This window comes from Mirounga angustirostris, unplaced genomic scaffold (assembly GCF_029215605.1).
Source record: "Mirounga angustirostris isolate CCGP_5_RB_7025 unplaced genomic scaffold, mMirAng1.0.hap1 SCAF_15, whole genome shotgun sequence".
NCBI lineage: Eukaryota > Metazoa > Chordata > Mammalia > Carnivora > Phocidae > Mirounga > Mirounga angustirostris.
Genome location: NW_026991723.1, coordinates 2,554,396 through 2,578,982, shown reverse-complemented (window position 1 = coordinate 2,578,982; position 24,587 = coordinate 2,554,396). Strand labels below are relative to the sequence as shown.

Here is a 24,587-nt window from a genome sequence, read left to right as displayed (position 1 = left end):
ATCTTAAATGGAAAAGGATAGGAAACACTTATGGAAGTTTTAAGACCAATAAATAAAATTGTGCGTGTAAAATCGCATTTAGGGATAAATGCGTGTGTATGAAGAGTACAAAAACATGTAAGAATATTGTACATTGAAAGGGTCTCAGAGCCGTTTTGCCCCCTCCTATGGCTGTCAGGCTGCTGGTTTTCACTGTGATTGTGGGCTGTTGGTTTTCACGGCTACCATGGAGACAGGAATAGGGCAAGTTAAAATGCCACAAGCCACTGTTCTTACAGCTGTTTGCTTTAAAAAAAAAAAAAAAAAAACCACAAACATTAGTTTGCTGTAAGCTTCTGATTAATATCCAGGGTTCTGAAAAAGTTGATTTTGAAAAACTTTTTTTTTTCTAGTTTTCTTGTTTGTTTTATGGAAGAGAGAATTTTCAGAGATTTTTTACTCTGTCATTTTCTCTGATGTCACTAAAGTCTCTACTTTTTAGTTGATTATGCTTTGACTTAGGGAAATGAATGTGCCTTGAGGATCTGTCTCTAGATATAAATCCTTTCTTTCCTAATTAAATGTCCTTTTGAAAAAGGAGTTCTTCCCTGTTTCAAATATGGTTGGAATTTTCCAGGAGGTAGAACTGCAAATAAGGTAGAAGTATTTGGCCAAACCATTCATCTGCTTTTTAGGGTTGAGATCTAGATAGTGAGGGAACAGTGACTAATTCCCTTTTCTGGGGTAGCACCTCCTCACATTAGGTTTGTTGGTTTTGACGACAAGCTCAGCTTTTGGCTAAAGCTCTGAAAAATCCTCTTCTAACAGAATGCAGAGTCTGGATGAGCCTTGGACGGAAGAGGAGGGGGACGGCTCAGACCATCCATACTACAACAGCATCCCAAGCAAGACCCCTCCTCCAGGGGGCTTCGTGGACGTGCGGCTGCACGCCAGACCCCACGCCCCCGACACAGCCCAGGTAAGTCGTGTACTTCTGCCTGGGTCGTGGCCACCTGAGCTTTATTTCCTTTCATCTTCCACTCGATTGACAGGCTGTGTTCTGTCCAGTCTTTGACAGAATAACTCACCTGTTTTCTCCCCTGGGATGACACAAAGCAGACAAGTAGGGGAGGCTTTTGTTTTAACATCCCAAGGTGTTAATCAGATGTCTTGGAACTATATTATGATTCTGGAGGTACGAGTCTGGGGGTCTCCTCTCCATCCTGGGACAAATCCCATTATACTGGGAGCCCAATGAGAAGAAGAAAGAGTTCAAGACTTAAAGAGGCTTGGGGACGCTTTGCGTTCCCCGAAAGGAGAGTGGATGTGGCCCCTTAAAATGATGAGAATTTTATGAGCCTTCTCTTGTACGCATTTCCCTGATTTTTCCTCCAAATCAACTTCCAGTAAGGCAATTGCTTTTTAGAGTTACAGTATCTCTGTTTCATTACGGAGAGTTTTTTGATGTCACCTACTTTGTGCGAATAACAATGACACTAATAAAAGTGGCAAAATAACAGTGACTTCAAGAGTCAGGAGCTCTGACGCAGAGATGGACGGGGCGGGCCTGGCCAGGTGCGTCTGGTTGTGGGAGGCATGATCTGGCACAGAGAAACGCACCAGCCGAAGCTGACTTTACGAGTGACGGCGCTGCGTTAAGAGGGCTCCATTTCGGCCACACGGAGGGAGGGTTGGTGGTGGCAAATGAAAACAGGATGGGCGCGTGTAGTTCTGATGCGAAGCAGCCTCTTCCTCACACCCACGCAAACCTATTTCCCAAATCCTAATGCTGACCGTGAGGCATGAAGGGAAAAGTGGGAGTAATTGGGGAAGCACCCGACCCTCCGTTGGGGCCCTTGTACTGCGCTGTGGCTTTTAGAGACGGGGAAGGGGACGAGGATGCTTTTTCTCTTTATGTATTTACATGTGTCTATAGTTTGCAGGAAAAGAGCAAACGTACTACCAGGGGAGACACTTAGGAGACCCGTTTGGCGAAGACTGGCAGCAAACACCTGTCAGGCAAGGTGAGAGGCAGGGTGAGGCGGGCTGGCCTCGGGGCATCCTTGGCCCAGCTAGGAGGTCCCCTGGAGGCACTGCCTGTGGGTAGGGGTCCTCGATCAAGCGCTCACCCTGGGCCTCCTGCGCGGAGCCCGGGGCACGAAGGTCTGCTCTGTTTGTGAGGAAGGGTACCTGGCATTGCATTGCTAGAATGGAGTCGATTTACAAAGCACCCATTTAGGCTTAAAGGCAAAACAGGGCAATTTATTTATTTTTTATTTTTATTTTTTTTTAAAGATTTTATTTATTTATTTGACAGAGAGAGACACAGCGATAGAGGGAACACAAGCAGGGGGAGTGGGAGAGGGAGAAGCAGGCTTCCCGCGGAACAGGGAGCCCGATGTGGGGCTCGATCCCAGGACCCTGGGATCATGACCTGAGCTGAAGGCAGACACTTAACGACTGAGCCACCCAGGCACCCCAAAACAGGGCAATTTAAATGAGGCTGTGGCTCTTCTGCTCCGTTCCTTGCTTTGGGGCCTCTGTAAAGGGGATAAGGGGACCCGGGCAGCCTCCCCACTGTGCCTGCTCCGCTCCCCCACCCAGGTCAGGGCCAGAGTCTGGGCCAGGCCCTAGAGATCACGTGTCCACCCTCGCGGGCTGCCCGGTCGCATTTTGACATGAAGGCTGGGAAATCGTCTGGGCCAGAACACAACAGCGGTTTCAGGGTCCGAAGACGGGCATCAGACCCGCAAGAGGAATTACCTAACAGCCCATAGGATCGTCTCCGTGTGGGGTGGGGCAGTTTACGGGCAGATGCACCCCTGACCAGCCTTTCCGTTGTAAGAGAAGAGGGGGCTCGTTTTCTTGTTGCAGGGTCCTTGGACATCTACGGCATGCCGGAGGGGAGAGCTCCCGCGGCCCCTGGAGAAGCCCCCACCTACGTGAACGCGCAGCACCTCCCGCCGCAGGCCACGCCGGCCTCAGGCAGCAGCGCAGAGAGCAGCCCGCGGAAGGACCTCTTCGACATGAGTGGGTTGCCATTCGTCTGGGTTTCCTGTCTTCTGAGGGTGCTTTCTGCCTTCTGTTGAAACCTCTGCAGTTAGCTTCCTGCTAGCAGGGTTCTGATGAACAGGGATGACCGTCTGCACTTTCCTGGGTTGTGATTGGGCTTTTCAGGGCTTTGAACTCGGCTGACCTCTGCTTTGGGATGACAGCCCTCTCTGAGGTCCGGAGGCAGAGTAAACTCCCCTCTTTTTGGAACGGACGTTCCTCTTGAAGAGCTGCCCATGCATCGAGGCAAATGATACACAAAGCACTCGCTTATTCACTTAAATATTAGTCAGCTGTTATGTGCCAAATACTGTATCAGTTGCCAAGGATGCCAAGGTGAAATGCATGCCCGTGCTTCACAGAGCCCTCGGTCTGTTGAGCAGGACCAACACGTACGCAAGAAAGGGCGATACACCTCACATGCACACACTCGCTCGCTCTCCCGTGTTCCTGGTATTCACATACCATTCTGCTTACTGGGGTCTGCGGGAAAGCCAAACAGAGGGTCTCGTGGAGCGTAAGTAACCATGGTGTGTTCACGGGTAGCAACAAGTGCCCCGGGGAACCCCAAAACAGGGTGAGGAGTGTGACAGGAAGCTTCTCAGCAGTGCAGAGATACGCTATGGACCTTCAGTTTGTCGTGTGGACTGAGACGCGTAAATCATCCATGAACTTGGTAATGGAAGTAGGAATTGTTGCTAGGAATTTTGAGGGAGCTTCCCGAGTTCACAAAGAGCTTTACATCTCCATATTGTTTTGTCAGCTCCCTGAGAATTTTACAGGCTGGAGAAATCCCTTGAGAATTTAACAAGTGTCTACCATGTGCTAGGCACCTGCTACTTTAATTTCTGCAACAGTCCTGTAGGTAACTACCATTATTGTCGCGCTGTCACGGAGGAGAAAATGCAGGCTCCTAGAGGCTGGTCAGGGCAGGCTTGCGGGCGCGGCGCGCGCTCTCCATGGTGCCGTGTGTGAGTGAGGACGTGCTTGAGTGCTGCTAACATCAGGCAGCCTCCTGACCACAAAAGTCTCTTTCTCCTTGGACGCTTTGGTTTCCCACGCAGTGGATTCCCATTCTGACTGGCAAAAATCACCACCGACAGAAGAACTGGGGACTCTCGGGGCTTGGAGGCACCTTAACCGTCATCAGATCAAATCCCGTCTCTTAAAAAATGTGGGAATGGTCTCAGAAGTATGAAGCGACTTTCCCAAGACACGGAGCAAAGCGGCGGCTCTCTGAGCGTCCATTCCAGCTCTAATGAGGTTTCCCAACAGCAGTTTAGAAGCAATATTTATGGTCAATTTTCACTGTTTAATTTAGTCAATTTGCCAGTGGCTCTTGGCCCCAGAGCCTGAGGAGAGGTAGATAAGACGAGGGTTTGAGATGGAAAAGTGGGAACTAGAGCCACCCTTTGTCATCCATCCATTTCCACCTGCTCCCAAACCAGAGAAGGGGAGACAAGAAGAAGAAAGGGCCTAGAGAAGCTAGTTTCTATTGAAAAGTCTGGAAAAAGAATTATGCCAGCACGCTGTGTTGTTTCTCTTAAACCCACCAGAGCTAAATAATGATGGTGCTGCTCCTGGTGCTGATGGTAGCAGTGGTGATGATGAGGATGGTGATGATGGTGGTGATGAGGGTGATGGTGGTGAGGATGATGGTGATGAGGGTGATGGTGATGATGGTGATGAGGGTGATGGTGGTGAGGATGATGGTAATGACAGCATTGATGACAGTGATGATGGTGATGATGAGGATGGTGGTGATGATGGTGGTGATGAGGGTGATGGTGATGAGGGTGATGAGGGTGATGGTGGTGAGGGTGATGAGGGTGATGGTGGTGAGGATGGTGGTGATGAGGGTGATGGTGGTCATGGTGGTGGTGATGATGATGGTGATGAGGGTGATGGTGGTGAGGATGATGGTGATGATGGTGATGAGGGTGATGGTGGTGAGGATGATGGTAATGACAGCATTGATGACAGTGATGATGGTGATGATGAGGATGGTGGTGATGATGGTGGTGATGAGGGTGATGGTGATGAGGGTGATGAGGGTGATGGTGGTGAGGGTGATGAGGGTGATGGTGGTGAGGATGGTGGTGATGAGGGTGATGGTGGTCATGGTGGTGGTGATGATGATGGTGATGAGGGTGATGGTGGTGAGGATGGTGATGATGATGGTGCTGGTGGTGATGATGATGGTGATGAAGGTGGTGGTGATGATGGTGATGAGGGTGATGGTGGTGATAAAGGTGATAGTAGTGATGGTGGTGAGGATGGTGATGATGATGAAGGTGATGGTGGTCATGGTGGTGGTGATGATGATGGTGATGGTTATGGTGATGGTGGTGGTGATGGTGGTGGCAAGGTGATGTTGATGGTGGTCACGATGATGGTGGTGATGGGATGATGAAGGTGATGGTGGTGATGGTGATGAGGGTGATGGTGGTGAGGATGATGGTGATGAGGGTGATGGTGGTGATGGTGGTGATGGTGGTGATGAGGGTGATGGTGGTGATGATGATGGTGATGAAGGTGGTGGTGATGATGATGGTGATGAGGGTGATGGTGGTGAGGATGGTGATGATGATGGTGATGGTGGTGATGATCATGGTGATGCAGGTGGTGGTGGTGATGATGATGGTGATGAAGGTGGTGGTGGTGATGATGAAGGTGATGGTGGTCATGGTGGTGATAATGATGGTGATGGTTATGGTGATGGTGGTGATGGTGGTGATGGTGATGAGGGTGCTGGTGGTGATGATGATGGTGATGAAGGTGGTGGTGATGATGATGGTGATGAGGGTGATGGTGGTGATGGTGGTGATAAAGGTGATAGTAGTGATGGTGGTGAGGATGGTGGTGATGAGGGTGATGGTGGTGATGATGAAGGTGATGGTGGTCATGGTGGTGATGATGATGGTGATGATTATGGTGATGGTGGTGATGGTGGTGATGGTGATGAGGGTGATGGTGGTGATGGTGGTGATGAGGGTGATGGTGGTGATGATGAAGGTGATGGTGATCATGGTGGTGGTGATGATGATGGTGATGGTTATGGTGATGGTGGTGGTGATGGTGGTCACGATGATGGTGGTGATGGGATGATGAGGGTGATGATGGTGACAATGGTGATGGTCTTCGTGGTGATGGTGGTGGTGGTGATGGTATAGAAATGTTACAACAAAACTTTTCAACTACTCCAGGTAATCAGGAAGAAATAGGATAAAAAGAGAAAATCTAATTTTAGGCAATAGTTTTAACCTGCTTTTATTCCCAGATTTGTGAACAATTTAACAAGTATCAAAATGCCCTGATTTGGGTTTCATTTATTCACCTGACCCCTGCCCGTCCTCTACTAACAACTGGTCTCCTTTAGAGCATTCGTTGAATATTTGTGGGTATGGACTCCATCCCAGGAGCAGTGTTGGATCTGGGGACGTAGTTGTGCCCAGGAGAGAGCCAACCCATTCCCGGGGCACAGGCACTGTGCTGCTTGGCAACGTGTCTCCATCCTCACACCTTACGCTCTGCGGCACCGTGTGCGTTTTCGAGTGCTTTTGTACATATTACCTCATTTGAAAGTGGAGAACTGGGGTTTCATCAGGTGTCCCTGGGGACTTTTTGTGCTGCTGTTGTCTGTTGCCCTCGGTGGGAAGTGTGTCCTGAAGGGCGGGCAGTCATGCTCGAGCTCAGACACTCACACGGAGCCTTTTTCCACAGAGGAACAAGCAAAGGCCAAGGGGAGGTGGCACTCCTGACCTGGGGCAAGTCACACAAAAGGGCCCCGAAAAATGTCAGTTTTCTTCTCTTTTAAAAATCGGCCTGATGCGAGAATTTTGAAACAAACACCTGATGGTTGGGTATAGGTTTTGCACTAAATCTAACTTTGCAGATTATCTTCCTGTTCGTGTATTTCCGTTAGCATTGGCAGGTTTTCACTCAGAAGAAAACAGATTTATTAAAAGGCTGGCTGACGCTCCAGAAGAAGTAGATGGCCTGCAATACGCGTGGCCTGGTGATGTGTGCAGAAGTGAAGTCATTCTGGCTGGCTAGACAGAGGGTGTGCTTGAATCCCTGGTGCGAGGCACAGCGCCCTGCTGTCTTGGGAAGGCAGACTCGTCAGAAAATCATGCCAAGGTTTGGGCTGTGGTTAATATTACCAGCCAGTCATTTTTCTGTAGGTTTGTTTCTGGGGCAAGTTGCCTTGGCATTTCCAATGATCATGTTGAGCAGTCTGTCATTTGTTCTTCTTGGGGTTCACTTGTTTCTGGTGATTGTTGTTGACAGAACCTTTTGAAGATGCTCTCAGGAACCAATCCTTGGGGCCTGCGCTGAGCAAAGCAGCCTCGGTGGAGTGCATCAGCCCCGTCACCCCCAGAGCCCCAGATGCCAAGATGCTGGTGGAGCTGGAAGGGGAGCCTTGGTACCAAGGGGAGATGAGCCGGAAGGAGGCCGAGGGGCTGCTGAAGAACGATGGGGACTTCCTGGTCAGGAAGAGCGCCACCAACCCAGGTTCCTTCGTCCTCACGGGAATGCACAACGGCCAGGCCAAGCACCTGCTGCTCGTGGACCCGGAAGGCACGGTGAGCACGGGGCGGGACACGACCTGCCTCCTGACAACAGTCTCCCCTTGGTCTCTGTGCTGGGTGACCACACTTTCCCTCCACTACCCATGCGGGCCGGCTGAGGTCTTGGCGGCCACTCCTCCGGGACCCGGGAGCCCAGGCGCAGAGGGCTTGTGAATTCAGGCCAGCACCGGGCTCGCGCTTGGAAAATCACGAGGCGTGAGTTTCCAGCTTTAACGCTGATGTCCTTTACAATAAATAAATACAAATACTGAGAAAGTCTTCCTGTCCAATACATTCTTAGTGGATGCGGAAGGGCAGGGGTCCTGGGCTTTCAGTATTTACCTCAAGTATCTCTAGAAGTTGAGTCACGGAGTTTGTGTTCCTAGAGTGCACGCCGTGATGAGGCCCTACATAAAGCCCCTATTAATTAGCCTCTTGCTTTCCCACTCGGGGAAGGCACACCGCGTGACAATGAGTTTGGCCTTTCCTGGCAGCACGGTCGCGTGTAAGAGCTCTGTGGGTTTGCCTGCATTTCCCATCCTCCAGCCAATAAAGGGATTCGACTTGATCTTGGCACAGTCCAAGAATTATTAGCTTGAATAAATATAATGACATTAACTGAACCGTTAAATAAATTCCAGGATTGTTGTTTAAAACCCGTTATCCAGTGAAAACAAAGAGGCAGGTAACGTGATCAAATAGTAGCTAAGAACGTTGCCTGTCCTGATTGACAGGTAGGGACGAAGCCTCAGTCTTTGGTTGGACTTGAACACAATTTAATTTAATTTGGTGGCGGGGGACCGGACCTAATTTACGGCTTCAGGTGTCTGCACCTTGGCTCTGTGCCCCCTCTCCCCTCTGCACCTGGACGACCCCTCCCTGGGAACGTAATGTGAATCCTTCCAACCCACCTTCTTTGGTGGTCGTGGGGATTTTTCCCACAGATATACGTCGGGGAAAATAGATACTGTGTGTCTGTGCATCTTAGAAGTTTGCAACCATGATAGTGCCCCCCAAGTCCCATTTCATTTCGTTCGTTTTTCCCTCCACACGTGTTTTTGAGATCTGTCTGTGGTGCTTTCCACACGCGGAATCGTCACTTGGCTGGGCTGCCGGGCGTCCCCTGTCCGCGGCCACGCGTCACTTGTGGAAATGTCTCGGGAAGGGCTGAAGGCACTAGGAAGCCTCCTGCGTGTTTCCCCACGATGGTCTTTCTGGGGCACATCCTAGGACTGGGGTTCTTGCTCACAGGATGTGCGTATGGTGTTACCAGGGGCTTGTGTTTGCTTCCGGAATGGCTGGACTACTGGGGGCGAGGCAGCCGAACACAGGCTTCCCTCCTCCTCCTCCTCCTCATGTCGTCCTCCCAGCATGGCGCATCTGGGGCATGTGGCAAGGAGGAAAGCGTGTCTCCGTTGTTGGCTGTGTCGTCCTTCGACCCCGCGTCCACAGGTTCCTCCTGGAAACGTCACATTCCCACCTTTCCACCATGCTTCTCTTCTGATCGTCTCCCTGGACCCTTCTGCTGAGTTTCTCAGACATAGAATTTCCATATGAATGCTCCCACTTTTTCACATATCTGATCATTTTGTCCGTGATGTTCTCCACCAAATAGAAGATTCCCTTTTATAAAGGCTTACGGTCTTGAGTTTTAGAAGATTTCCTCACCTGCAGTCACAAACATACTGTGTTCTATGTTTTCTTCGTTTGGCTTTGAAAGCTTTATTTTTCACATTTATGCTTTAATTCTCACTAGAGGTACTTCGAAGATGACCTAAGATAGGGACCCCACGTTGCTTAGATCTCCAGGCAGTGAGCCAACGTTGGGTCATTACGGATGGTCCTTGTGTTACGCACTCTGCGCTCTGCATGTCCAGCTGTTTCTCAAGTGTCTGCCCTGTTCTGTCCAGCTGACCATTCAGTCCTGGTACAAGTACCACGCCGTTTGGTCATTATGGCTTTGAAACATCTGGCTTAACACCTTCCTCTTGAAAGTCCTTTTTGTGTTCTCCAGTGTAGCTTTCTCAGACCTTTATTCCTCTTTGTTCTGGTTTCAGAGTCAGTTTATCCAGGCACTGAAAGTGCATGATTTTGGTAGGACTGGCGTTGAATTTACAGATGAGTTTCAGGGGAGTGCTGATAGTTTTTAGCATTAAATCATCACGTCCACGAACATGGCATGATCTCTACTTATTTAGTGTTAAGATGTCCTTTGTTAGAATTTAAAAATTCTCTCCAGGAAGTTCTTGTGCTTCCTCTGTTTGGTTCCTTCCTAGAGTGTCTGGTTTTAATTTTGTAAGTGGTGTGTTATTTTGGTTACGTTTTCCCAACGATGATTGCTGCAGGGAGAGGAATGTGGTGTGATCTCATGCCCAGAAATTTTGCTGATTGCAGAGGTTTTTCCAGAACAGTGGTCGTGCCATGGCAAACACCAACAGCCATGTCTCCTGCCTTCCTGCCTCCCACCCTGCGGGATGGTCTCGCCCCACCGCGCTCACCGGGCGCCCTTGGGCGTTGACCGGGAGAGGGCGCCCTTGTCTTGTTCCCAGCCTGTAAGGGGCTGTTGGAGGCTTTGTTCCATTAAGAATGATGCAAGCTTTGGGTAGATTGTCTTCATCAGCCCAAAGGATGTCATTCCCTCATTCATTCGCTCACTGCACAATGGTGCACCGAATAGCTACCAAATCCAGGCATTGGTTTTGACACCTGGGCTATGGCCAAGAACCTGTTACAAAACGCACCCTCCGCTTGTGTGGAATTTGTACGTATTAATTTCTTAATTACTTTTGTGATATTGGATTTTATCAAATGCTTCTTCAGCATCGCCTGAAATAATGTAATAATGATGTCTTTTCTTGAGTCTGTGAACATGGGGATTTGCACAGGCAGGTTTTTCTGATGCTACGTCCTGGCATGAGCCCTGCTGGGTCCTGACATAGTCTTCACGAGCTGCGTTGCTGGATTTGGGGATCTAACACTAACTTTAGGGTGTTTCCAGCTGTGCTTCCTAAGTGAGGTTGGTCTTCATGGTCTTTGCTGCCTTTTGCTTGTGTTACTCATCTGGTTGGGGTGTCAACATTATAGGGTCATGTTCACCTCTTACAACAAGCTAGGCTCACCCCGGATCAGAGAAGCCTTCCCTCCCCGTCGCATCTCACATAGAATCCCCTGGAGGGCCCCTATTTATGCACCGTGATTTATTTTCACCTTGAAACCCTTATCACAAACGGGTGCTCATTTATTTGCTAACCTGCTTATTAAGTGGTTTTCCCCCCTGGATTGTCATCTCTGTGAGGCGAGCAGCCCTAGTCAACGTGCTACCCCAGCACCTAGAAGAGCGGGTGCTCGACAGGCATGTGGCAGGTGAAGGAGGCGCAGAGGGACATGGGGCTTTCGCGGGAGCTGAGAGCCCCAGAGTCCACATGGTGCTGAGGGGCCCAAGCTACTGATGGGGATGTCATCACAGATAAGCTTTTCTAAACAGAATCCGTGCAGAGCGATTTCCATTTGCAAGGGCTGCTACTAATGCATCTCTGTTTTCTGAAAGAAAACACCCAAGCAAATCTGTGAAAAGATAAAAATTGTAATCGAAACTTCAGGTATTTTTTAAGGATGAGAAGTTCATAGTTTACCTAAATTGTACCGTCTCATAGAGCGAAGACAGTTAATGTTTTATTTACTCAGTCCTTACGGACACAAGGATGATTAAGGAAGGACAGGTATGACCACTACCATTCACACGCGCACGCGGGGCAGGAAAGCGCCGCAGGTGGGGGGGGCCAGGCTGCGGCCGTGAGCTCACACCAGGTGCTGGAGCGAGCCCCGACCCCAGGCTGTGCTGTCCACGCAGCTTTAATTTCGGAGGAGAAGTCTGTAGTGCCGCTGAGAAAAACTGTAAGTCCCACCTCCTAATAACTGTTCTTTTGGGAGGCTTTTTGCTGGATCTGCTGATCTAGTTTAATTGATCCAGTGGAAGAGGGCTTCAGCTGAGAAAGACTTAATCACAAATGTAATGTCGCTTCCTTGCTGTTAGGACACCAAAATAGACGATGAACACATTCTCTTCAATATTTATTCATCTGATTTTCATGGTAATTGGTTGGTCCCTGACTATAAAGGGGGAAACTTGGCAGAACAGATTACTCAGAGAAAGAAGGATGCAAAACAGTTCTGAGTCTAAATTTACTGCAGAGTACACCAACCTGTGCGCCTTCCCACTGCACACTGGTCGTGCAAGACGGGGGCTCCTGGGGTCGCTGGAACCTCGGGGCACGAGGAGGGCAGTGGCAGGGCTCCTGAGTCCCGGGCAGGTGTGGGGCCGCAGCTGGGCCGACGCCGGCACCAGGCTCTGCAGGAGCGGCTCCAGAGGTGGAGTCTGGAGCGCGGGTTTCTTCTGCAACATCTTCACCATCATTCAGTCAGCCCTCTTGAGCCTAAGATATTCCCTGAGGCCCCCGTCCTGGATTCGTCCCTTTGGCGGGAAGGGCCAGCAGAGCGGGGCAGGCATGTGCTTGCGTTCGAATGAGAGGCACCTGCACCGTGGCTGGTGTTCCGTGGGCTTCCCGAATGTGGTCTCGGGGCGTGGCACCTTAGAAAAGCACAAGCTGGCTTTGCATTTGGGAAATCACAAAACAATGCCAACCGTCCAACACCCCACGTTTATTAGGATTTTATTTTATTCTGAGAGTAATTAAGAAAACAAATCTGCCCTATCCCTCCGCTTAAAAAAGCCTTGTTATTTTAAAATTCCCTTTGTCTCAGGCCAACTAGGCTATGCTGAATCGACAAATGACTGGTTTGAGCCGGGTGTGTGTCAGGAGGCCCTTCTTCCCCCCAGGTCCTTGGCTGGGTGACTCGGGTCCTGGGGGGCCTCTGTCTCCCGGGTCTGCCTTGTTAACCCGGGGTCTCCAGGGAGGAGAGAGGGGTGGAGAGAGCAGGGCTGTCGGTGGCCTCGCCGGGGACTCTTCGGCCCACACGGACCTGACTGCAGGGGACACGAGAGCCGTGCAAGGTGCAGCAGGTGGGTAGGGCCGTCGTGTCTTGTAACTTTGTATCATGTAACTAACACCTGCAAAGTATAACTGAGCAAGACGTTCGAGACTTTGATGGGAAGCGACAGCCCGGGCCGCTCACCCCATCCGACCCCGATCCCGAGCGGCAGGTGCACCAAGTTCTGTCTGCAGGTGCCCTCTTGGTGCTCAAGAGGCTCTTCAGAGATTTCATATCTTACGGTGTCATTTCTTGATGTTCCCTCTGAAAAAATGAAAGGTTAGCCTCTTTTTCAGTTTTTGACAAGTGTTTCCATTTTTCCAGGTCGTCTCTGTGCATGTAAACATACAGAGACTGTGCTGGTCCAGCAGCGTCCGTCCCTTCCGTCCCGCCTCCCCATCCTCCCGCTCTGTCATCCCCACCTTCTGTGTTTTCTGAATGCACAGACGTAGAGACAAGAGTATTGAACTCCTATGTACCTATTACTCGCTGCAAAGTTTACTAGTGTTGTTCTGATCTCGCTTCACCCCATCCACTTGTGGGGAGGATATTTTCTGAGAGGACAGCTCTCTTTTCCGGAATGATCTGAGGCTACCTTGCTCCAATGCGCCATTGCCTCGGGTACAAATGGGAGTGTCGTGCACTCACAGCCGGGGTCCCGTTCAGCTACCAGAATCGGCTCTCCACCCCGAGGGGCCGCCACCTGCTCTGCCTTCCTGCACCCCTCCGCCCAGCTGCCCCAGGAAGTGGTGTTCGTGAGCGTTCACCTGGAGGCTGGACGAAGGGACCTTGGGCCGGCTTCTCCTCTGCAGACTCTCTCCTTCCCTTGTAATTATAAAATATTTGGGGGGGGGGGAGGCACAGTGAAGCTTCGTATACACCCTCTATCCAACCAAACTTTCACCCTGCTAATGAATTCGTTTTCACCCGTGTGGATTGACGGCTCCCTGTGTGGTTCAGGGGGTTAGCACCAGCTGCCCTATCTGCTTCCTGCTCCTTCGAGCGGGTTTCAGTGCTCCTCTGATGTGGCCTCATTCTTTTGTACCTTCTTCCTTCAAATACGCAATGGCCTCTGCTGCAGTCCTGTGATCAGCCACTTCTCCGAAGGAACCCCGGCCTGGCTCTTTTTCATAGGGAGACCAAGATCTGCACTTGGGGGTGTGGAGCACCTGCAGCTCAAGATGGACAGATTGGTGCAGACCCGGGCATGCATACACATGTGCATAACTGTGTGCATTTCTGTGTCTCCGTGTGTTAGAAATCGTATGTTCACAATAATTCTTCCAATTCCACTCTGATATCGCAGAGTTCATCCTACTTTTTTCTTTTCCTACATTTGTAACTCTCTTCTCCAACAGCGAGAAGCCTGACCCCTTAGCCTTAGTATTTTCACCTCTCTTTGGTTAACTCACCTGCACGACATGCCCCCCCCACCACAGCCGCTGCCCCTCCCCTCGCGGATGCCACCCTCACCCTGTGGGACGGCAGCGTCTCGGCGCAGCCATTCCCCGTGGGCTCCCTGTCCCCCTGAGCATGCTCTGACCACCCCCTCCCAGCCCTGATGCCCATCGGGCCTCTGACAGCCCGCACCTGCCGCGTGCTCGCTCCTGACTCGGCCTGGACTCCGGTCTCCCGTGGGGGGCCCTGGGGGCGCCCCCACCCAAAGCACAGTCATCTGTCTTCCTTGGCGTTTGGACTGATTGTTCATTCAGGAAGGAGAGGCGATGGAGAGCGAGGGGAGGGAGGAGATCCTCAGAGCTTTCGACAGCGTATCCAGGCGGCCTGCCGTCCCTCTCACGAGTACTTCAGCGTGGTCTCCTACCACAACAACACGACAGCATTGTTATAGCCGACGAAGCTAAAGATAGTGACTTCACATATTCAAATTCCCCTGAGTATCTCAAAGACGTTCTTTGTATAGTACGTGTGTTGGAATCAGAATTCAAACGTGGTCCACGTGGTGCATCTTATTCTATTTTCTTTCCGTTTCCCCCGACACCAGTGGTTTGTTTGAGTGACTAGACATGTATTTGTCTATAGAATATCCCACATTATGATTTGGGTTGTTGTGTCTCCCTGTGGCTTCATTTCCCTGCTTCTCTGACCCCCAGATTTTCTATAAACTGATAGACACAGAGGCTTTAAAAACAGCCTCAGTGGGATATGATGCACACGCACACCCGTTTCAAGTGTATGATTCAGTGCTCCTCAGTATACTCACAGATGTGTGCATCCATCACCAAAGTCGACTTGGAACACGATTATCACCTGCGAGAGGAACGCGACAGCGTCCGTCCGTCACCTTGCCAGCCTCGCAGCCCCTAGTCCCTTAGCATCTCCGGGTTCTCCCTTCTGGACTTCCCTCGGAATAGAATCACGTGACTATGTAGACTTTTGTGACTAACCTCTTTTCCCGAGTGCGGTGTTTTCCAGGTCCGTCCATGTCGTAGCGTGGGTCAGCAGCTCGTTCCTTCCTGTGGCCAAATAACGTGCCACCTACGGACGGACCACATTTACTTGTGACGGGTCTGCCGATGAACATTAGGCTGTTAGGAGCAATGTTGCTGCAAATATCATGTCCACGTTTCTGTGGGGACGTATGTGTCCATTTCTCTTGGACCTGTACCTCGGAGTGGATTTGTTGGGTTGTAGGCTAACTCTATAATCTGTCACTTGAGGAACCGTCAGACGGTTTTTCAAAGCAGCTGCACCAGTCTCTGTTCCAACTCACGGCGTGCAAGGGCTCCGATTTCTCCACACTGCTCCTACCCTTGTCATTGTCCACCGTTTCGATTCTGGCCGTCCTTGTGGGTGGGAGGTGGGACACCATCGTGATTTTGACTTGTGTTTCCGTGATGACTAATAATGTCACGCATCTTTTCAGGTGTGTATTGGCTTTTTATGTATCTTCTTTGGAGACACGTCTATTCAAATCCTTTGGCAATTTTTTTTCTTCCTTCTTTTCAGATTTTTTTTACTGTGGTAAAATACATAAAACATAGAATTTACCACCGAAACCAGTGCTGAGTGTAGAGATCAGTGGTATGGAGTGTGTGCCTGTGGGATACAACCAGCCCCACCAGCCGTCTCCAGAACGCTCTTCATCTTGCAAAACCGAAGCTCTGTCCCCATTAGATAACTCCCTGTTCTCTCCACCCCCCGCACCAGGCATCCTCTGTCCTACTTTCCATCTCTATGAATTTGACTCCTCTAAGGACCTCACGTGAGTGGAATCACACAGTATCTGTCCTTTGGTGCCTGGCCCATTTCACTCAGCATTGTGTCCTCAGGGTTCATCCTCACTGTAGTAGGTGTCAGATCTCCTTCCTTTTCAAGACTGCGTATGGTTGCATCGTGTGGATGGACCACGTGTTGCTTACCCATTCATCATTTGATGGACACCTGTGGTGCTTCCACATTTTAACTAATGTGGAAAACGCTGCTGTTAACACAATATACAGACATGTCTTTGAGACTCTGCTTTCAACTTTTCAGGTAGCCACCTAGAAGTGGAATTGCTGAGTCATATGATAATCCATTAACAAACGTTTTTTGAGAAACCATCAGTTTACAGTGGCTGCACCATTTTCACCAACAGTACGTACGCGAGGGTTCCAATTTCTCCTCATCCTCGCCAACACTTGCTGTTTTCTGGTTTGGGGACAGTAGCCATCCTAACAGGTGTGAGGTGGTATCTCATTGTAGCTTCGATTTGCATTTCCCTGGTGATGAGTGATGTTGAACATCTTTTCATGTGCTTGTTGATCATATGTAGATCTTCTTTGAAGAAATGTCAATTCAAGTTCTTTGCCCATTTTTGAATCAGGTTGTTTTTCCTTGTTGAGTTTTAGGAGAACTTTATATATTCTGGATATTAATCCTTTATTAGACGAGATGCACAATTTACAAATTTATCCCCCCATTCTGTGGGTTGCCTTTTTATTCTGTTGATAGGTCTTTTAATGCACAAAACTTTATGATTTTCATGATACCCAATTTGTCTGGCTTTTCTTTTGCTTCCTATGTGTTTGGTACCATATCTAAGAAACCACTGGAAATTCAGTGTCTTGAAGCTTTTGCCCCGTGTTTTCTTCTAAGAATATTAGGTCTTACATTTAGGTTTTTGATCCATTTTGAGTTAATTTTTGCATGTGGCATTAGCTCTGGGTACTTCATTCTTTCGTATGTGGATCTAGTCTTCCCAGCTCCATTTGTTGAAAAGATTGTCCCTTTCCTATTGAATGATCCTGGCACTGCAGTCAAAAATCACTTGACCGTATATGCCAGCGTTCATTTCTAAGCCTCTCTGTTCTTTTCCACTGGCTTATATGCCAATCTTTATATCCATTCCACACTGCTTTGATGACTGTAGCTTTGTAATCAGTTTTGGAATCAGGAAGTGTGGGTCCTCCAACTTTGTCAAATTTGTTGGTCTTTTCAAAGAACCAGCTTTGGGTTTCAATGATTTCCTGTGATTCCTATTCTCTGTTTATCTCTGCTTTAATCTTTATGGTGTCCTTTTTCCTGCTTGCTTCAGGGTTAATGTGCTTCCTTTTTTTAGTGTCTTAAGGGAGGTTAAGTTATTTGTGAGTTTCTAAATTTTCCTCCTGCTGTTGGGGAAAATGAGTGCTCATGTGGGATGAGGTATTGATTGGAAGGATGTAAGCATTGGCATACAAGGTTGCAAGGTTGATTCTTGACATTGCAGCCCCTGCGGGCTGATGTGAGCCTGGCATTCTCTGGCACTGTGTCCACTGGGTCTAGGAAGGACCTGAACTTCACCTTAATTTCAAATCTGGGGGAGGCCAGGCAATGTGGCTAGGTGGGTCTATATCCCACTTGGGCTAGTTGTATTTGGGCTGGATCCTCTGGGGGTGGAGGGTCTACCGGTGGATCCAGCCCAAGCTGAGACACTGGACAAAGGGCAGCAGGTCTGAGTGTGCAGCCTGTTCCAATGGAACCAGATTTTAATTAGGAAGCATCTCTGTCAGATGGCTTTGCCTGAGCTGGTGTGACCTTTTGGAAGAGAACAGATATAATCATTCTGTCGTTGGTGGAGTGTACTTGTTAATGTACAATCTCTAAATGGTATTTCTAACTGCCGGGCACCTACTTTAAATGTTGCCCAGGCAACTCGAGCCCACCATGCCTAAAGCAGAAAGTATGGGCTCCACCCCCTTGCCCACTGCCCTGTAGACTCCTTCCCATGGCTCGCCCTGCCCCCGAGCCTCAGCCACCAACACCTTCCTCCTCACACATGTTTAATTTTATAAGAAACCACCAAACCATCTTCCAAAGTGGCAAGTCCCACCAGCAGTGAGGAGAGCTCCTCCTGCTGCACATCCCCACCAGCATGTGGGGTGGTCAGTGTTCTGGATTTTGGCCATTCTAATAGGTGTGTAGTGGTGTCTCACTTTAATTTGTGTTTCTCTGATGACGGGTGATGCAGAGCATCTTTCCATGTGCTTATTTGCCATCTGTACATCTTCTTTGGTGAGATCTGGTTGTTTTCTCATTGTTAGTGTTAAGATTTCTTTGTATGTTTTGGATACCAGCTCATGAGATGTGTCTTTTGTGAATATCTTCTCTCAGTCTGTGGTCTTCTCACTCTCTTGACTGTGTCACTTGTGGGGCAAAAGTTTTTAATTTTAATAAAGTTCAGCTTATTATTTCTTTCATTCATGAATCAGGCCTTTGATGCCATATCCAAAAGGTCATCACCAAACCCACGGTCATCTAGACTTTCTCCTGTGTTATCTTGTAGGAGTTCTGTAGGGTTTTTTTTAAAGATTTTATTTACTTATTTGAGAGAGAGAGAAGGAGAGACTGTGAGAGAGTACAAGGGGGGAGGAGAGGGAGAAGCGGGCTCCCTGCAGGGCAAGGAGTCCGATGTGGGGCTCAATCCCAGTACACTGGGATCATGACCTGAGCTGAGGGCAGATGCTTAACTGACTGAGCCACCCAGGCATCCCAGGAGTTCTGTAATTTTGCATTTTACATTTAGGTCTGTGATCCATTTTGAGTTCGTTTTTGTGAAGGGTGTAAGGTCTGGTCTAGGCTCTTTTTCTTTTCTTTTCTTTTTTTTTGCATGTGGATGTCCAGTTATTCTAGCACTATTTGTTGAAAATGCTATCTTTGCTTTTATTTCCTTTTTTTGTCTTATTGTATACCTAGGACTTCCACTGTGGTGTTGAAAAGGAGTGTGAGACCAGACATCCTGGCCTTGTTCAAGTTTCTTTTCATGAAGGAGGATGTTAGTGGTAGGATTTTTGTAGCTGTCTTTATCAAGTAGAGGAAGTTTCCCCTGTATTCCTGGTATATTGAGAGTTTTTACCAGGAATCGGTTGAATTTTGTTAAATGCCTTTTCTGTATCTATTGATTTGATCGTGCAGTTTTTTTGTCTTTAGGCCTAATGATGTGATGGAGTACGTTAATTGATTTCAGAATGTGGAAGCAGCCTTGCACACCCAGGACACATCCCACTCGGTCATGGTGTGTAATTCTTTCTGTACATTGTTGGATTCAATTTGCTAGTTTTTTGTTGAGGATTTTTGCGTCTGTGTTCATAAGAGATATTGGCCTGTAGTTCTCTTTTCCTGTAGTGTCTTTGTCTGCTTTTGATATTAGAGCAATACTGGCCTCAAAGAGTGAGTTAAGTAGTATTCCTTCTGCTTCTGTCTTCTGAGTGAGATTGTAGGGACTTGGTACAATTTCTTCTTTAAGGGTTCGGTAGAATTCACCAATGAACCCATCTAAGCCTAGTGCTTTCTGTGTTGGCAGATTATCAATGACTGATCAGTTTTTAAAATACACCTAGGCTTATTCAGACCGTCTCTTTCTTCTTCTAAGAGTTTTAGGAGGTCGTGTCTTTCAAGAAATGGACCCATTTTTATCTGGGTTGCCAAATTTGTGGGCCTAGAATTGTTTCTAATATTCCTTTATTATCCTTTTAATGTCCACAAGATCCATAGTGATGGCCCTTCTTTCATTTCTGATATTAGTAATTTGTGTCCTCTCTCATTTTTTTCTTAGCCTGGCCGGAGGCTTATTAATTTTTATTTATCTTTTTGAAGGACCAGCTTTGAGATCATCGATTTCTCTCTTGATTCCTGTTTCCAATGCCATTGGTTTCCACTCTAATTTTTTTTTTTTATTCTTTCTCTAGTTTCCGAAGTTAAAGCTTAGATTATTGATTTCAGATCTTTCTTCTTTTCTGAACCACATAGCAGGGGTTTCCGTCCATACAGATAGCTCTGTGGGCTGCAGGTTCTCTGGACAGGAGCCAGACTGGAGTTTCAGCAAGTATTTATGGGAATAGAGTAAACTGGCCTACTTCTTTAGGCAGCAAATTTATATCACTTACCTCTTCCGCGTGCCTTTATTTGCATGTGTGTGTGTTTATGGCTCCAGCCTACACACTCCAAAGATGCTGAGCAGTGAGCTCTCAGCTTGGGCGGCATGTTGGAATCACAGGGTTTTTGTGAAACGCCCTGGTGGCCGCGCCCCACCCCGAGCTCCTGGGGGAGTTGGCCTGGGCCTGGGGCTTACTGAACGCACTCAGGTGGTCTGGATGTGAGCCCAGGTGGACACTACGGTCCCAGACAACTTCTCATCATAAATCCTCATTCACCCCTGTTGCCCCAGAACTTAAATGAGTATTAATTGCTAAAAAGTGGGAAAAAGAAGTCAACATCAAGATAACACCCCAACAGTAGTCTCAAGCTAAGTTCTTAGTGTCCCTCACCCCTAAGAAAGGGGCCTGCCCATGTCACCCCGGGGTCTTTCTAGGACGGGAATTCTAAGGAACTTGGGAGGATTAAAGAACCTCAATGAAAAACTGCCTGAAAATCTTGCAAAAATATTTCTTTCTGAACGTGCCCATCAGGTTGCCTCCTCCATGAGGCTCAATGCCCAGGAGTTGGGAGCCCCATGGACCAGAGGGTCCCTGCCCCTTGGGTGCTTACAGAGACTGGTGGCAATGGGGGCCTGCCTCAGAGTGGGACCCCAGGAGAGGAAAACATCCTCATTCCAAAGCTTCTGCTATTGCCTTTGTTGGTAGAGCCCAGAGCAGATGGCCTGGGGGCTTCGATGGGCCCACCTGGAGTATAGACTGGGGGCGGGAATGAGGTCAGGGCTGAAGGCCCAGAGATAGACATCCCATTGGTGGGTTGGTAGAGAGGGAGAGGCAAGAGGGTCACATTAAGGGTGGGAGTGAGAATACTGGGACAGATAAGGGAGGAGGAGAACAGAAGCGCCCTCAGAGTCCCCGAGGGAAAGGTGGGGAGAGCTGATTGCCCCCGGGCAGGGATAGCCTCTACCAATAAGGCTGGAGAGAGAGGCCAGGCCCCCAGGGCATCCCAGAGCCATCATGAGGGTCATCTAAGGGCCTGGAGGGCCAGCAGGTGTAGCCACGCACCTGCCCCCTGCCCCATCTCTCACCCCCCGCCAAAAGAACCGGCCGCGAGGGGGATGGTATCCAGAGCAGCCTGGGAGATTGCTCCGGGCCAGGCCTCATCTGCCTTCTTCAAGGGTGGTCTACACTGGGAGTGTAGCAGCTCAGGGACCAGGGCACAGGCCCAGTGAACAGACGGAAGTGGTGGGACCCGGCAGATGTGTCTCTGAGAGTGTGGGGGCCCCGGGGAGGCGCCGCTCGGGTCCCCGTGGTCTGGCTGGCTCCGAACACGTGTTCTCTCTCGTCTGCCTGTGTGTCACGCGTTCCCGCTGTCTGTGTCTCTCCCAGATCCGGACGAAGGACAAGGTCTTTGACAGCATCAGCCACCTCATTAACCACCACCTGGAGAACAGCCTGCCCATCGTCTCGGCCGGAAGCGAGCTCTGCCTCCAGCAGCCGGTGGAGAAGACCCTGTGACCCGCCAGCCACCCTGTCCTGAGCCCACGCCAGTGCTCAGGAGCCCTGGGTCTTCCCGGGAGACGGGCATGGGGACTCCGGAAGCTCGGGCCACTGCCCGCAGGCTCAGAGCCTCGTCCAAATCCCCAGGAGGAAGGTGTCCGTCAAGTGCAAGTTTCATAAACTTGTTCTGATTTTCTCATGTGCATATTAAAGGTGTACATACCTATACATCCTGTACAAATTATCCCTCTATATTTATATTTTTTAAGACTAAGAAAGATGTAAGACTAACGTTCTGTGCTGTATGTTTTTAATGGAAAAAAAAAAGCTTGACTGTAGTTGTCCGGGCAAAAATTTCATTCAGCTGACCCATTCTACTGAGAAATTCCACTAGGAAGGTGTTACCTGCAGGTTTTACCTGGTAAGCCCCACTCGGGGAAGAGAAGCAAGCAGGAGGGCTGGAAATCACCGTGGAGCTGTAGCAGAAGAAGGCAGGATGCTCCCCAGAGCGGTTTAGCTCTGCACGTATCGCTCCATGAACGGTTGGTCGCCGGCGCCCCTTCCGCGGTGATGCCGCCTCCCCCGCTGTCGGCCTCGCACCTGTGTGCTCAAGGTGCCCGACAGCCGGTGTGGCCGCGCTAGGGAGCAGGCGGTGCCCCAGCTGCTTCGGGTGGCGCCGAGCACAGGAATGCTGTCCGCCTTGGCCGCTGTTGTCCAGGGGTCTGTTTGACGGCCAGACGTGGCACAAAGTGAGCCTCAGGGACCAAGAGCATGCTTCCCTCGCTCTCATCTGTGTAACGACAAACCGGTACGTGCGGACGGCTGGTGGGGGCAAAGCCTTGGTTTCTGTGTCCTGCTAGCCAGTAGGCTGACCGCAGGCTGCTGGGGTAGCTGCCGGGAAATTGCCCCCCCGTTACGTCCAGCAGAGAAAAATGCACGTGTGCGCGCTCGAGACATTCGCACGCCGGCCGCTGTTCCTGCTCCACGTTTGCCTCAGGCAGGGGACTCGGGCGTCTGGGGGATCGGTTTGAGGTTTTGCTTCTCGAGTGGATGGTGGGTAAAGTGGCTGTCTCTGCAACAGATTTCCCAGTTGCTCCCTGGAAAGGGCCCAGGATTTCTCACCGGGTCATTTGGTATCAGGAGGTCGACAGTGTTTCCCAACTTTTAAAAAACACCTGGGTTGAGGTTACCTCGTGATTTAACAGATGCCGCCTTTTAAAAGCGAGAAGGACTTACCTGTTGGTTGGCATCCTGTCAGCGGGGCCACAGCCCAGGCTCCCGTCCCGTGCCGTCCCACAGCCCGCGGCGGCCCTGGATCAGGGCAGCGGGACTTTCTGCACGCTGGCATGGGGCAGGAGTAAATTCGATGCTTCAGGAACGAGGAGTTAAGGGTGGATTTTGAAAACTCTGATGAGTAATGATTCTGCAAAGTTCTAATGTTAAATGAGCCCCATTTCTGTTTTCAGGGGTCGGTGTGTGTTCAGGATGGTAGATGGGGTGGAGCTCGTGGGTGAGGATGGGTTGGGCAGGTCCGAAGATCTGTGTGGGGACTTCTTAGGAGTTTTCATCCTTTGAGGATCCCGTGAGTCCAAGAAGACAGTGGCATTCAATCAGAATGTTCTGCCATGGATTGGAACTAATGTAGGACCACTGTCTCTTCCTGGTGCGGTTCTGGTTTCAGTCACAGTATGGATACCCCACTCCATGTTACCCAGAAGCAGTGAGAGCTGAACGGGGCTGGGGCAGCAGCTGGTTCAGTGGGGGGCCGGCTGTGGGAACCCCCCTGCGCCCCATCCTCTGAAGGCCTGCATCCCTGCAGACATACATAGAGGTCCCACCCCTGTGTGCCCGTGTCCACACATATAAAAAAATAGGTAAAATTACTTTTCTCTGGACCGCCTGCAGGGCCCAGCTGGGTAATCTTAAGGGCACGCCCCAAATGCTAATGTTTAAAGGCAAGTAGGCTGGTTAGGGACCCTGAGCCCCTGGACAGCTCACCTGCTTTCTTTGCCCTCCTGGGGATATGAGAAACAGTCATCTGCAGGGTTTAGAGCTCTCTGCTGTGAAGTCAGTGATTATCTCAGTGGTGATAAGCAATATATATCCTGTTTTTTTGCATGAGAATCAATTTAGAAAATTAGAAATATTGAGGGGAGATCACATTTGTTTCAATATTAATTCAAAATATGTATTTTTAAGTTCAGATTCCAGGATTGCTTACAACACAACAGGGCCAGTGGGAACCCCTGCAGCCGCTGGAGCACCCAACAGACCCAGCAGATGGCTGCCATTCTCTCATCTTCCTCCCTCCGCTGTGTGAAGCGTGTTGGGCCTCCACAGGTCACTGCAGCTCCCCTTCAAGGCCGTGGGATGGGCATCATGGGGAGCCCCACTCACAGGGGGAGAAACTGAGGCACGGTGCCCCCCCCTCCGTTCTAAGCCACGCAGTAGGTAGGCTCTGCTGCACCTGGAGCTCAGGATTCCCAGGCAAAGACTGGCTACTCCCTGCCCAGCCTGGGTCCCCCCTTTGCCTGGACCTGGACTGCACCTCTGCCAGGCAGGGCTGTGTTCCCAGACCCCCGAATCCCCGGGTACATTCGCTGCTCACTGTGCCCGGCCCCCCGGAGCCCTCGGTGCACGAGGCCTGCTGCCTCTCCTGCCCAGGCCTCTGGGCGTGCTGGGCATGCGTGGCAGGTCCCACAGGCCCACGATGGCCCCGCTGTGGTGTGGCCCCAGAGACCCCCACCCACTGCCCCTCCCACCCACACCACGGCGTGTGAATGAGCGGGACTTCCAAATGACCTTCTCGTCCCACTGGAGCCTGCAGGTCCCTGCGGGGCTGCCCACCCGTGGTTTCAGCGAGCGCTGATGCTCGAGGCCCTGAACTGCCCTGTCCCTCTCTGGTAACACATTCAACCATCTCCCGCCCCAACTCTGCGCGGACGCGGCCTCTCCCAGGCTTTTATACCCGAGAGGCCACGGGGCCCAGCGGCCGCGTGGCTGTGACCCGTGTTCACATCTCGGGTGTTGGGATGGGTGGGTGGACCACGGCCCAGGTGCAAGGATGGAGCGCTGCTTTCAGGCTTGCCAGATGCCGCGTGGCTTCTTCTCTTAAGTGACACATTGAGACGAATGTCCTGGTCCT

The 24,587-nt window shown here is 50.2% G+C and overlaps 1 protein-coding gene across 1 annotated transcript in view; it reads left to right on the top strand.

Annotated features, from left to right (window-relative positions):
* SHC3 (SHC adaptor protein 3) overlaps positions 1-22,086 on the top strand; it is a 94,894-nt gene extending 72,808 nt beyond the window's left edge. The window contains exons 8-12 of the mRNA XM_064579183.1: positions 808-958; positions 1,916-2,003; positions 2,854-3,009; positions 7,321-7,616; positions 21,332-22,086. Coding sequence (XP_064435253.1) covers positions 808-958; positions 1,916-2,003; positions 2,854-3,009; positions 7,321-7,616; positions 21,332-21,460 — 820 coding nt within the window. The 3' untranslated portion in view covers positions 21,461-22,086. The remainder of the gene's footprint in view (positions 1-807; positions 959-1,915; positions 2,004-2,853; positions 3,010-7,320; positions 7,617-21,331) is intronic.
* The last annotated feature ends 2,501 nt before the right edge of the window (positions 22,087-24,587 follow it).